Here is a 13,307-nt window from a genome sequence, read left to right as displayed (position 1 = left end):
AAACACAAAACGCTGGGTCAACGACCCAGGATCATGACACTTTTCTTAGGCTCTGCGACCCGTGAAGAACTGAGACTCCTTCTGGTCGGTAAAACAGGATCGGGAAAGAGTGCATCCGGAAACACCATCCTGGGGGATGCGAACGCTTTCAAAGAAGACGTTTCGCCTGAGTCTGTCACCGACGGCTGTCTGAGAAAAGAGGCAGAGGGCGAAGACGGAAGAAATATCGCTGTGATCGACACTCTGGGGCTGTCTTTTGGATGAAATAGATGAAATGGTGGATTTCAATGGAGGAAACCACTACACCGACGAGATGTATAAGGCGGCCCAGAAGAAACTCGAAGGAGAAAGGCTGAAGAGGAGAAAGGAGGAAGAACAAAGAAAAAGGGAAGAAGAGGAGAGGATCGAATTGAAGGAGCGGTGTAAATTCTTCCGCCTCGCTTCCCTGGGATTATTTGGCACAGGAGCATACTTTACATCTTATGTTCTCATGGGGCTCGGTGGAGCCCTTGGAAATTCTCAGTTAAAGACTGAGAATGTGAGGTGGCTGTAGCTCAGGTGGTAGAGCAGGTCACCCACTAATCAGAAGGTCGGTGGTTCGATCCCAGGCTGCCTCCTGGCTGCATGCCAAATATCCTTGGGCAAGATACTTCACCCGTTGCCTCAGAGGGCCCGGTGGCGCCAGTGTCCGGCAGCCTCGCCTCTGTCAGTGCGCCCCAGGGTGACTGTGGCTACAATGTAGCTGCTATCACCAGTGTGTGAATGTGTGTGTGGATGGGTGGATGACTGGATATGTAAAGCGCTTTGGGGTCCTTAAGGACTAGTAAAGCGCTATATAAATACAGGCCATTTACCATATCTGCTTCTGCGGTGGCCTGGTGGACAAAACATTGGTTAAGGGTTCCCCGAGCTTTCACGCCCCTCATGTTCTTCATGTGCCCACCACTAGAAGCATGCCTATGGAAAAAGTGCACCGGCACTCAGTGCAGTGCGTTTTAAAGGTGTTATCGTGCATTTTCCGAGCCAGGTGTTTTCCTTTTCCCCTCCCTGTACTTTTGCAGCCTTTTTTTTTTCTTTCTCTGAGCGATCAAACATTGCTGCTCTAATGCTGGGCTCACACTGTGCGATTTTTGGCCCATTTTGAGACGATTTTTGAGTCGTGCGACCGATTTGGTGATCGGCCCGATTTTGGCCTTCATCGTGCATCGTGTAGTATACGTGGGGTAACGAGAAGCGATTAACACCTCACGACCAGCTCCCGATCATCAATCACGCGCAAACACGTAAACGTCGGTGAAAAAGACAGAGCAGCACGGCTGTGCAGCATGTGATCTGGACACAAGCGATGGAGGCACAACTTGTAGAACTTTAGAAAGCTCATCCGAGCCTTTTCGATGTGGCATCACAAAATTATCATGACCACAACAACCGTGAAAATAGTTGGATTTACATTGCTGCTCAATCACAGCTGCCTGATCAATGTTTTTCATTAGCAATTTAGCAAAGTTGATGGTGGTGGTGTGTCTGTGTGAGTGAAAGACAGAGAGAGAGAGTGACAGATTTTCTGTTATAACCTTCATTTTATGGAGGCACAGTGTGAGCACTCAGGTCGCATCAGAGCATCGGGCGGTATAGTGTGAGACCTGCATCGTGACCTACCAACTTCTAACCTCTGCGAGTCAATCGTGCAGTTTGAGCAGGAGCTGAATAACGTGACTGAAAAAATCGCACAGTGTTTGCCCAGCTTTAGGTTTACTGTCGTTCGAGCCAATATGGAAAAGATATATATAAATCTTATAAAGTTTGTATCTCTCTTGTGTGAAACTTGTATGAAAGAGAAAAGCATATAAGAGTGAAAACAGATATAAGATCCCTTGAAAAATTATACAATGAAACTTGTATGTTTTGGATACTTACTAAAACAATGTATGAAAGTAATGAGAAAGTGGCCACTTTCATGAGTAAATCACATATAAGTTTTTACTATTTCTTTTCCATATGGGAGACTTGCACCGCAGTGTCGGCGTTTGTTTCCCTGTTGGCCATGCTTGTTGTTGTGGTCATCTGTTGTCTTCCGGTATTTTCTCCGTAAGCAACCTTTCCTCGACCAATGAGATGAGCGGTAATCTGAATTGTCATACTCGAATTGTCATTAGTGTGGTGTCAGCTCATTGGTCACAAAGCAGGAGAGGGGCTGGGAATTATGTTTTCAAACAAAGCGTTAATTCCATTAAAAGTTATAGACTACTTTTGATTCTCACTGTATTACGGGACAAAGTGCGTCCCTTATTAGCTCAATACGGGACGTGTACTTTTGTTTCTAAATACGGGACAATTCCGTTTTTTAAGGGACGGTTGGCAACCCTACCATCGACCCACCGAGTAAATGCCTGGTATGCCCGATGGCCAGTCCTAGTGCCTAGGGTTGCCGACTCCTGCTGTAAATGTACAATTTTCTTTCATTTATAATATTCCTATTTCAATGTATTATTTGCATTAAATCTATGAACATTACCAGGAAATCACATAGCAATCACAGCAATAACAACTTTTCAATATATTCTATTATTTATTGTGTTTAGTCTCAAACTCACAGCCCCCGGGCCACTTCCAGCCCGCACCTCCCCTTCTTCCAGCCTGTGAATTGATGTAAAATATATAATGCAATTTTGCCCTTGAAGTTACTTTTTGGTTTTTTTCTGCAATGAAAAAAAATATTAAGTAATTTATCATTTAAATTTCCAAAGTAAGTGCAGTTTTTGACTAGAGCAGGGCAAAGAAACCGCAGCAGCTGAAGAAGAAATGGTAATATTAGCAGAAGAAGAAGAAGAAGAAGCAGAAAATGTTGCTTTCCAAACCTAAAGGAAAGTGGATGACGTAGACCGATAATTTCAAGAAAGATGGACTCTGCAGTATTTTTTGTGAGTTTGGTTGAAAAGCGACCTGCCTTATATGTAAGGAGAAACTTGCTGTACTTAAGGAATATAATCTCAAGCCATGTTTAGTCGCATGAGACTAAACACGTTGAATTGTGAGAACAACAAGGGAGATGACAGGGGAAAAAAATTGGCCAAACAGATATAAAGAAGGCTACCAAAAACTACTAGAACCTTTTCACAAAGTTTATGCCGACACTGATTTTCCCATCCAAGCAAGTTATGGGGTTAGTGAATTAATCACTAAAGTGGAAAAAGCCAGAGGGGCAGTTTCTGAAGGATTGTACGTTGCAGGGTTGCTGATATGATCCTATGTCCTGAAAAAAAGAGCTTGTTCACCAACGATGTTGTGTCAGCAAACACTGTGCCACTGTGCAGATTAATGCATTTAACAAGTAATATCTTTGTAAGACTTACAAAGTGTCCAAACCTTGTTAGCTCAGTTTGGCTGTATTCAAACAAAACAGCAACTGTGAATGTAATCTTGACAAAACATACTTACAATAATGTGCGGTACCTTAAATGTTTCAGTGTAGGGGTCCAGATGGAAAACATAAGTTGTCTTGTTGTCCTCAATCAGAAAAAACAGCATTTTGTGGAACAGAAATCAGCCTCTAACTACATTAAAGCTGCTTCCTGGAATACACCTCAGTACATTTAGAGTTACAACTGTTTTCCACTGGAGGGAATCAAAGTATATTCTTTGTTGAAATGCATCGCATATAGTCAATGAAACTCCTTGAGCAAATCCTATATATAAATAGAATCTGTCTATCTACCTATCTTAAAGACACAGATTTGTCATCTATCACATTAATGGGGTTACATTAATAGATTCAGGATTAAGTTAAAGTCTTAATTCAGCCTGACAACCTGGGGGTGGAAACTCCAGTCATTCTGTCTTTGTTGTTTTCAGCATATGATAACGTCTCCTTGATGGCAGCAGGTAAAAACGTCTCTTCCTGTTTGTGAGGCAGTTAGATCCCCAACGGTCTCCGTATTTATTGCATGTATTTGCAATAAATGTGTCCTCTGCTTAGTGACTGAAAACTAGTTTGGGAGAATTATAGATTTGCTTTTAAACTCTGAAAAAACAACTTTTTTTAATAATCCAAAAACTGCTATTCTATGAGCAAATATTTAGATGTTGTGTGTAGCAGGATTACAGTTGGGCTTCTTTACCTTTCCCTATAGCTAAGCAAAAAGATTAAAAAAAATCTACTTAATTTGCAAAGATAAGTATTATAGATACTTATCTTTTATACTTATCTGCAAAACTTTCTTTTATAAATCTTTTATTTATAAAATATGTTTCATGCCATGCTTTGTATGGTAGGAAGCAGATTCATGAGTTTGTTACATTTGGATTTCTGTTTGAAATCTCCACCCTGATAGGTTAGGGTGGTTGTTTTGTCCAAGGTTCACTGTTGTCTGGGATTACCAGAAGAGAAAAAGACAGCCCTCTTTCCTGTATGCAGTGCCGATGGTGGATGACCTCCAGTTTTCACAGAATTTCAGAGGTTCCAGTGATTCCTGCTGATCAGCGAAACTTAAAAAGTGGAAACGGTAAGAAGACATTTCTATACTATTATTTTTGTTCTCACTGCATTCTCTAACCTCAGTTTCTGTGTATTTATAAGAAGCATAGCATCGATTGGTTTTTCTCATTCAAATACAAGAATTACAGCTGAAAATTATGCAAATCTAATGTATTTTTACTAACTGTGAGCAACACAGTGAAATCACATGAAATTAGATAATTATATAATGGCATTTAGACTAAATTCTGAATTCACCATTACTTCCGTGGTAACAAAAAAACAACACCTTTGTCTTCCAAGATGACTAGTTCCTGGTGAGTAATGTGAAAGGTTAGCATTCACTTTAGTGAATGTTTAACAAGGTGTGTACTTTCATAGAATTAGATTGCTCAATGTGAATCTTTGTGTTTATATGTATTCTTTTACATACTGATCAAGAACTGCTCTTAGAAAAACTAATAAACAAAACAAGAATAAAATCAAGCAGGTTATAAAGACTTGTTGTCAGTACGAAAAAACTGCACTTGGTTCTTTAGTTTTGCTTAATTTCAAAATAGTCTTTTTCAATCACTGGTTGATCTGAGCTCAGAGTTCAAGAGGTCTTCATTGCGTAGCTGTTTGAGGCAGTTACCCCTCTATAACATCTCTGCAGAACACATGGCAGGTTGCTCAGAGTAAGTTCTGACATGTTCAGGGTGAATGTAACTGAACGCTGGTCCACAGAAACATTTGGGTATGTAAGTTCTTTAAAAAGCAAAAAAAAAATTTATATGCAGCCATTATGAGCAGAGAGTACAAACATGTGGATGGATTGGCTGTTTTAGTTCAGTGAGCGAGTTATTTGTAAACAAAACAGTTTTCACTAGCAGTCAAAAATGAATGTGTACACTTATATCTGCATTTTTATTTTGTTAAATATGAACAAAATTATAGCAGAAGCGCTGCCACGTATCTGGTCAGAAAGAGAGTACCTATTTGTTTATTTAGTACTTCAGATAAAGGCAACACTACGTTTTTGGAAATATTTGTGGGTGTTTTCCTGTTTGTTTGTAGGGTTGTTTTTTTTAAACTACTTGAACACTAAATTGGCCCTCACGTGAGATGACATTGCCAGCACTCATTTAAATTTGAGACCCCTAGACTAGACACTTCTGTTATTTCCCTTCACTGTATTAGCTTCCATGTTGCAGAAATTAACAAAACACATTCATTTTCACAGGATAATGTTGGCTAAGATTAAACACATCACATTATTAAAGATTATAGCAATTTACTTGAAATGATATCTATAGTAGTCAAAGGAGCTTGCAAAGAAAAGCGTCTGGACTTCTTTAAGTTGCTTGAAGACGTTTCACCTCTCATCCGAGAAGCTTCTTCAGTTCTAAGGTCAAATGGTGGAGAGTCCCAGATATAAACCTAGTGGGAGTGACCCCCCACAGAGGGACAAAAGGACCCCCTGATGATCCTCTAATCGCCTGAGCCAAGGTGTGAAACTGGGTGTGTGTCCCAATCAGCCAGAGTTTCGGGTGAGTTCATTGTGAAACCTGGCCCCACCTTATCATGTGATTTCCTGAGGTCAGATGGCCCAGGATGTGAGTGGGCGTTAAGGCGTCTGGGAAGGGATCTCAAAACTGATTATAGATGGCAGAGAGTTGGTGTCGTAAACCCCCGCCTCTGTTCAAAGATGGTCGCTCACAGTGGACATGGATGGCTTCTTTCACTCCTCTTTCAAACCATCTGTCCTCTCTGTCCAAAATGTGAACATTGGCATCCTCGAAAGAGTGTCCTTTATCCTTAAGATGCAGATGGATGCTGAGTCTTGTCCTGTGGAGGTGGCTCTTCTGTGTTGTGCCATGCGCTTGTGAAGTGGCAGTTTGGTCTCTCCAATGTAGAGGTCTGAGCATTCCTCGCTGCACTGTACAGCATACACCACATTGTTAAGTTTGTGTTTTGGCGTTTTGTCTTTCGGGTGAACCAGTTTCTGTCTGAGTGTGTTGCTGGGTCTGAAATACACTGGGATGTCATGCTTGGAGAAAACTCTCCTGAGTTTCTCTGATACACCGGCTACATAGGGGATGACAATGTTGTTACGTCTGTCCTTCTTATCCTCCCTCGCTGGTGTCTGATCTTCTTTTCTGTGCCTCTTTGCTGACTTTAAGAACACCCATTTAGGATAGCCGCACGTTTTGAGTGCTTCCTTTACATGTGTGTGTTCCTTCTTTTTCCCTTCAGGCTTAGAGGGAACATGTTCTGCCCGGTGGTGTAGGGTCCTGATTACTCCAAGTTTGTGTTCCAGAGGGTGATGGGAGTCAAAGAGGAGGTACTGGTCCGTGTGTGTGGGCTTCCGGTAAACTTCGATGTTGAGTTTGCCGTTCTCTTCAATGTGCACAGCGCAGTCCAGGAAAGGCAGACAGTTGTCCTTTGTGTCTTCTCTGGTGAACTCTATGTTCTTATCCACAGCGTTAATGTGCACAGTGAAGGATTCCACTTCTTGTGTCTTGATTTTGACCCAGGTGTCGTCCACATATCTGTACTTTGGGAAGGAAAAACTCCCTTTTAACAGGAAGAAACCTCCGGCAGAACCAGGCTCAGCATAACTAAGGGAGGATTCAGGGTCACCTGGTCCAGCCCTAACTATATGCTTTAGCAAAAAGGAAAGTTTGAAGCCTAATCTTGAAAGTAGAGATAGTGTCTGTCTCCTGAATCCAAACTGGAAGCTGGTTCCACAGAAGAGGGGCCTGAAAACTGAAGGCTCTGCCTCCCATTCTACTTGTAAATACTCTAGGAACAACAAGTAGGCCTGCAGAGCGAGAGCGAAGTGCTCTAATAGGTGGATATGGTACTACAAGGTCATTAAGATAAGATGGGGCCTGATTATTTAAAACCTTGTATGTGAGGAGCAGGATTTTGAATCCTGGATTTAACAGGAAGCCAATGAAGGGAAGCCAAAACAGGAGAAATCTGCTCTCTCTTTCTAGTCCCTGTCAGGACTCTTGCTGCAGCATTTTGGATTAGCTGAAGGCTTTTCAGGGAGTTTTTTGGACATCCTGATAATAATGAATTGTAGTAGTCCAGCCTGGAAGTAATAAATGCATGAACTAGTTTTTCAGCGTCACTCTGAGACAGGATATTTCTCATTTTAGAGATGTTGCGCTGTTCAAATTCAAAAACATAGTTAGCAGGCCCATAAAAGAAGTCAACTAAATATAACTCTACGAAAAGTAATTTCCAGAAACTTAAACAAAACAAAGTGAGACATAACTTAACTCACAAACTGACCTAATTACAAAGACACATGAGGGTAGCTTTAATAATAATTTGGCCAAACCATTAACACACAATAGGGGGAAACAAAACAAACACTAATATTAACTAAGCACAGAATAACCTAACTAAACCTAAAACACCCCTGCTCCTGGTAAGCCCATGGTTGGTCCTGTTGAGCAGGCATTTTGTTCCCAGAGTCCTCAGCCACGCCTTTTGCCCAGACAGGAAACAGCCACCGCCCAAACCCAGGTAACTCAAAGAAAGAGAAACATAATTAATATAACAAAACATTTTAGAAAAACCACACAATGTTACTATGTGCGCGCCTCATAATACCAGTGTTAGGTTTAACCAAATGATTAATGAAGAAAACTGCAAAGCAAACTAATAAGGTAAAAAAAATGGACTAATTTACCCCTGTGTGGCTGATGGCATCACATGCGCAAATAGAAGAACGCAGTCTTACATATATGGAGATACCCCAAAAACAATTTGACGAGTGGGACAGATGGATCTCACGGTTCGTCTGGAACGGCGGAAGACCGAGGGTCCAGTACAAAACGCTGCAATTGAAAAAAGAGAAGGGAGGGAGAGCTTTGCCGTGCTTACAAGATTACTACTACGCCGCACAACTGAAGCCCCTGGTAAACTGGTGTTCCCCAAACTATGAAGCTAAATGGAAAAATATGGAAATTACACAATTAGACTTCCCATTACAGTCTCTTTTAGGAAATAAGAACCAAGCTGAAAAATTTTACAAAGATTTGAACCATTTGACCCGGTTCACCCTGAAACTATGGTTCAGGGTTGTGGGGAAACTACAAATAGAAAAGCAGGCTAAGACCTTGAATTGGATAGCTTATGACCCGGAGTTTGTACCTGCCAGGCTAGGGCTGCTCGATTATGGCAAAAATGATAATCACGATTATTTTCACTGAAATTGAGATCACGATTATTTGACGATATTTATTTAACCCTTTAAGACCTACTATAGAACCAAGTCCACCAGAGCTTATATTATTTTTTTACATGCTGTAGTGCCATTTGTGGGAGCATTTCAAGTTGCTATACATCAATACAACTGTTATAGCCCATATTTTAATAATATGTATGCATTAAGTCCATAGTAATTACATAAATTGCAAAAAAGTGCAATAAACTACAAAAAAAATTGAAAATCGCTTTTGTTTTGTTTACATATATTTCTACTTGGAGAAATTTAAGAGGTTTATCCCTCAAAACTTTAAATACAATAAAGTTGCAAAAAATAGTTTCCCACCACAGGAAATTTATTTTGAGTGTCTTCATAGTTTTATTTTGGAGATACAGCAATTTTTATATACTGCAGGAAAAACAAAAAACAATCCTATGATGCAAATTTGCAAAGAAAACAGCATGTGCATCATTTCACTGTGGGAAGTGTTACGAACAGCTGATAGGAACGGCAAAGCGTGTTTCTGGAATATTATGTTTTTGTTCCTGCAAGCGCTTTTTATGCAATTTTTGCAAAGCTATATGTGGAACGAAACCGTGACCGAGGACAAGCTGATGGCATAAGATGTAAGTACAACTCCTCCGGTTTCATATGCAAAACAAATTATTGCGCTAGCTTACACGGTTCAGGTTCTACAGGGATTTAACAATAGTTACGCAAAACGGAGCGTGCTGCTCTGACCGGCTTTAAAGGGTTAACAATGACTTTAAAAAAATAATATAAATTAGTGTGCAACACCACTGAAGTTTTTTTTTTTTAAACTCTCTTTTCAACCAACGGCAGTCACTCTCCAAATAACTTCTGCTTAGCTTTCCGAGCTTCCCTCGGGTCCTCTTAATCAGCGGTCTCCAACCTTTTTTGCGCCACGGACGGTTTATGCCCGACAATATTTTCACGGACCGGCCTTTAAGGTGTCGCGGATAAATGAGGGAGGGGCTAATAATCGGCTCAGTCATTTTTAATGATCGTTGAAAGCCCAGATCGTAATCGTGATTAAAATTCGATTAATTGAGCAGCCCTATGCCAGGCTGGATGGGACCTTTAAACAGTGGACTCTGAGAGGAATTACTTCTTTTTGTTCACTAGCAACAAATGGGGGATTCCAAAGCTATAAAACCATCTCAGATACATACGGATTGGCAAAGCACGACTTCTTTAGATACTTGCAGGTCAGAGACTATTACAACAAGACGTTGCTAATCAGAGATGAAAACGAATACAACCTAATTCATATCTTTCAAGAGGCATACGAGAGAAATGACTCTAAAAAGATGGTCTTGAAAATATACGGTAGTATACAAGCCTCTAAAAATCACTCTACGCTGTACATTAAGCATAAATGGGAGAGGGAATCAGGCTCACGAAATTCGGAGGACAGCTGGTGGGGAATATGTGAGTCTCAGGCTACCACTGCAAATTCAAGGTCCTTAAGAGAGTTTGGTTGGAAGAATGTAGTGAGATTCTTTAACACTCCTAAACTCACAGCTCGGCAAACAGGCTCACAGAGCCAGGGCCTATGTTGGAGAGGTTGTGGAACCCCTATGGCAAACCATTTTCATGTCTTCTGGGCCTGCCCAAGGATTCAGCCATATTGGGGGGAGGTGGCCCTTGAGATAAACAAAATAATTGGGATTAAAATAGACTATTCATTTGATACGTTGTATCTTGGCAAATTGCCTACGGCACTCCCAGATAAAGATATTTATTTATTGAAAATACTTTTGGCTGGCTGCAGGAAGGCCATAACCCGTAGGTGGCTAAAGGCAGACCCTCCAACTCGGGCCCAATGGCGTGGGATAGTGGAAGAAATTTTTGGAATGGAAAGGCTTACCTTTGTCCTTAGACTCGAGCTCGAGAAATTTAAGAAGCTCTGGGAAAAATGGGTTGTGTACTCCCCTTTGTACTGAATAAATGAATATTACCATGATGTAAGTAGATGCTATTACTGGAACTGTGAATGTCTCCCATACTGACCTTAAGTTTTGTATTCCCATACTGTAAAATGATCAATAAAAAGTTATAAAAAAAAAAAGTATAGCCTTATTTTTCGGACACTATTCTGAGCTCACGTAAAAAAATTGAGACCACGTAAAAAAAAAATTTGCAGGTGTACGCAGGGCTCTAGACTAACTTTTTGCCATGGGCGTACCGGTACGCCTAACTTTAAAAAGTTAGGCGTACCGGCACAAAAGTTAGGCGTACACAAATTTTATAATAATTTATATAATATGTGTTTTTCTGGAGACACTGTGCTTTTTCAGCATTCAAAGATTGATGACACCGTGTCAGAGCACTGGCTATGAATTTCAGAAGGATCAGGCCTTAACAGAAAAGTTAGCAATAGTTCTTTTCCTATTACAGCTACATCCACTTCTGTCGTGCCTAGGCTGCTCACTAGGGCTGGGTATCATCACTGATTTCTATAATCCATTCGATTCCGGTTTTCAAAGTCCCGGTTCGATTCAACTTGGCCTCAGAAAGTCAGAAATATTATAATTCTGATCATTTATCAGTACTGACTTCTTCAGAATTGTGAACATCACAGCAGATGCCTTTGTGTGAAAGTAACTGAGAATAAAACACAGAAAAACATGAAGGAGATTTTCCTGGTCTGGCTTTTTATAGCAGATAACCTTAAAAATATTCTACAATGTTCTGCATATAAAGTTTAAATTTCTTCAGTATTGAACAACAGAAAAAACAGGCTTTCTTGTCCGAGGTCATTTAAGTGAAAACAAGAAAAGAAAAAGACAGCAGCCACAGCGCTGTAAACAACGGTAGACTGGTGGGTAATAAGCGAATGAATAATACAGAAAACAGAGATTGGAGACGGGAAACTGTTCTTGAAGTATAGCGAGAGATAGAGAGAGAGCTAGCTGTGCATGAAGTGTGATTTTAATAGTCGTGGAAGCAAAACAGCAAAATTCATGACGACATTGATCAGATGTGAAGCGCAGTTTGCTGCTCCTTTTGCTGCTGGCTCGGTGGATTTTGGTTGGAGAGAGACAAAACCTGCAGCTCAGAATCAGCGCAAAAAGATGTAAACACAGCGGACCGGACGCATCGGGATCGCCGAGCTCCGACAGCGTGTCCATCTACGGGCCGTCGGGTGAGAAAGCCGAGAAAGACAAAGTTGATTCTGATGTGTCGGTCCGTTCTGTGTTTACGTCTTTGTGTGGAGTCCGTGTACCTGCTCTCATCTGCTGTTTGGTTGTTGTTGAAATGGTTTTGTGAGCTTTAATCTGAGAATCTGGCGTTTCTGGCAAAACACGGTTATATTTAAAAGTCGATTCAGGATATAATGAATTGATGTCGCTTTAGTCAAGCTACTCACCTCCCACTTCCACCTGCACTTTCAACTGGACCACGGCCAATCAGAGAGGTCCCGCCCCTGACTATCTCTTTTTTTTTTCTTTTTTTTTTTGTGTCCCATTTGGATCTTTAGCCATCAGAATTGTTGTCTTAAGGCCAAGAAAGATGCCAAGCGGATTTATTTTACCAAGTGGATCATCATGGCCTTGCCATATTGGTCCATTTGATTGACCTTTATTATAATTATGAATTTATTTTATTTTCAGTTCCTACAAACGGGACAGACATGACTGGGGGATAGGACAGGGAGAAAGAATGAAAGAAAGAGAGGGAGAGAAAGAAAACCAAAGGGGAGAAGAGACGGTGAGAAGGGGGGGAAGAAAAATAAAAACAAAAACCAAACAACAAAAAAAAAACAAAACACCTGGGTCACCTGTATGGAGAAAAAAACCAGAAGAGAAAGCAAACAGCTGTGTGAAGGACCAAAAAGCTCTCCAGAGAGTGATCCGTACAGCATTTGCGACCAATATGGTCGCAGTCTAGAGCCCTGGCACGTGTTGCATTTCGAGGAGAAATTTATTTTGAACGAAGAAAAGCTCAATTTAAGTGAACAAAATTCATTGCTGCGTGCAAAAAATGTACTTCAGTGTTTGCTAGTATTCATATACACATACAATAGCAGGCAGCCCCTCTCCCTCAGTTTTTGCATTTGCATTTTGCTGAGTTTTCTGCGGACCTGCTCGCAATGTGTTGCTTGCAGTGTTGCCAACTCCTCAGTAAGGAAAATCGCTATTGGCTGTCCTAAAAGGCGCTAGAAGTCGCCAAATGATGTCATCGCCTAATTTGCATAATTGGTCATGCTAATATTATTGTAACCTACGCTGTTGGAGAGAGAAATAACATCGTGGGAGAGACATGAAGTGAGTAAAAAACGTCCTAAATGCAGTTAGAATTTATTTAGAACTACAAATTAAATTTCTTTTAGCAATTATTGTTTTTTAATGTCACAATTCCAACCCTGCACCTTTATCCGGGCCTGGACCGGCAAAAGTGACCCGAAATTGGTACTTTGGTGGAGTTACTTTGTGTGTGTGTTTATAAGTAGTTTTAAACCTTGTGATCCACAAAACAGCATAACAGTAAAGGAAGAACTGACTGCGTTACAGTCAGTGCGGGAGCAGCGGCTTCGCTCATGCGCGATTCATTTGCCGTTTGGACGCACAGGTGTGAACGTCTCCTGCCCTGATAGCAGCTGGG

General features: G+C 40.9%; 1 protein-coding gene across 1 annotated transcript in view; it reads left to right on the top strand.

Annotated features, from left to right (window-relative positions):
• Window positions 1-274: 274 nt before the first annotated feature.
• The window catches only part of LOC147331738 (beta-1,4 N-acetylgalactosaminyltransferase 2-like), a 38,355-nt gene continuing 25,322 nt past the window's right edge, over window positions 275-13,307 (top strand). The window contains exon 1 of the mRNA XM_086290456.1: window positions 275-538. Coding sequence (XP_086146582.1) covers window positions 275-538 — 264 coding nt within the window. The remainder of the gene's footprint in view (window positions 539-13,307) is intronic.

Source organism: Aulonocara sp. 'chitande type north' Nkhata Bay, linkage group LG4, assembly GCF_057382095.1.
Source record: "Aulonocara sp. 'chitande type north' Nkhata Bay isolate Kocher_YH1m ecotype deep benthic linkage group LG4, A_spYH_male_GT1.1, whole genome shotgun sequence".
Classification (NCBI taxonomy): Eukaryota; Metazoa; Chordata; class Actinopteri; order Cichliformes; family Cichlidae; genus Aulonocara; species Aulonocara sp. 'chitande type north' Nkhata Bay.
Note: the sequence above shows the minus strand (reverse complement) of the source record. Positions and strands in the feature narration are given on the sequence as shown.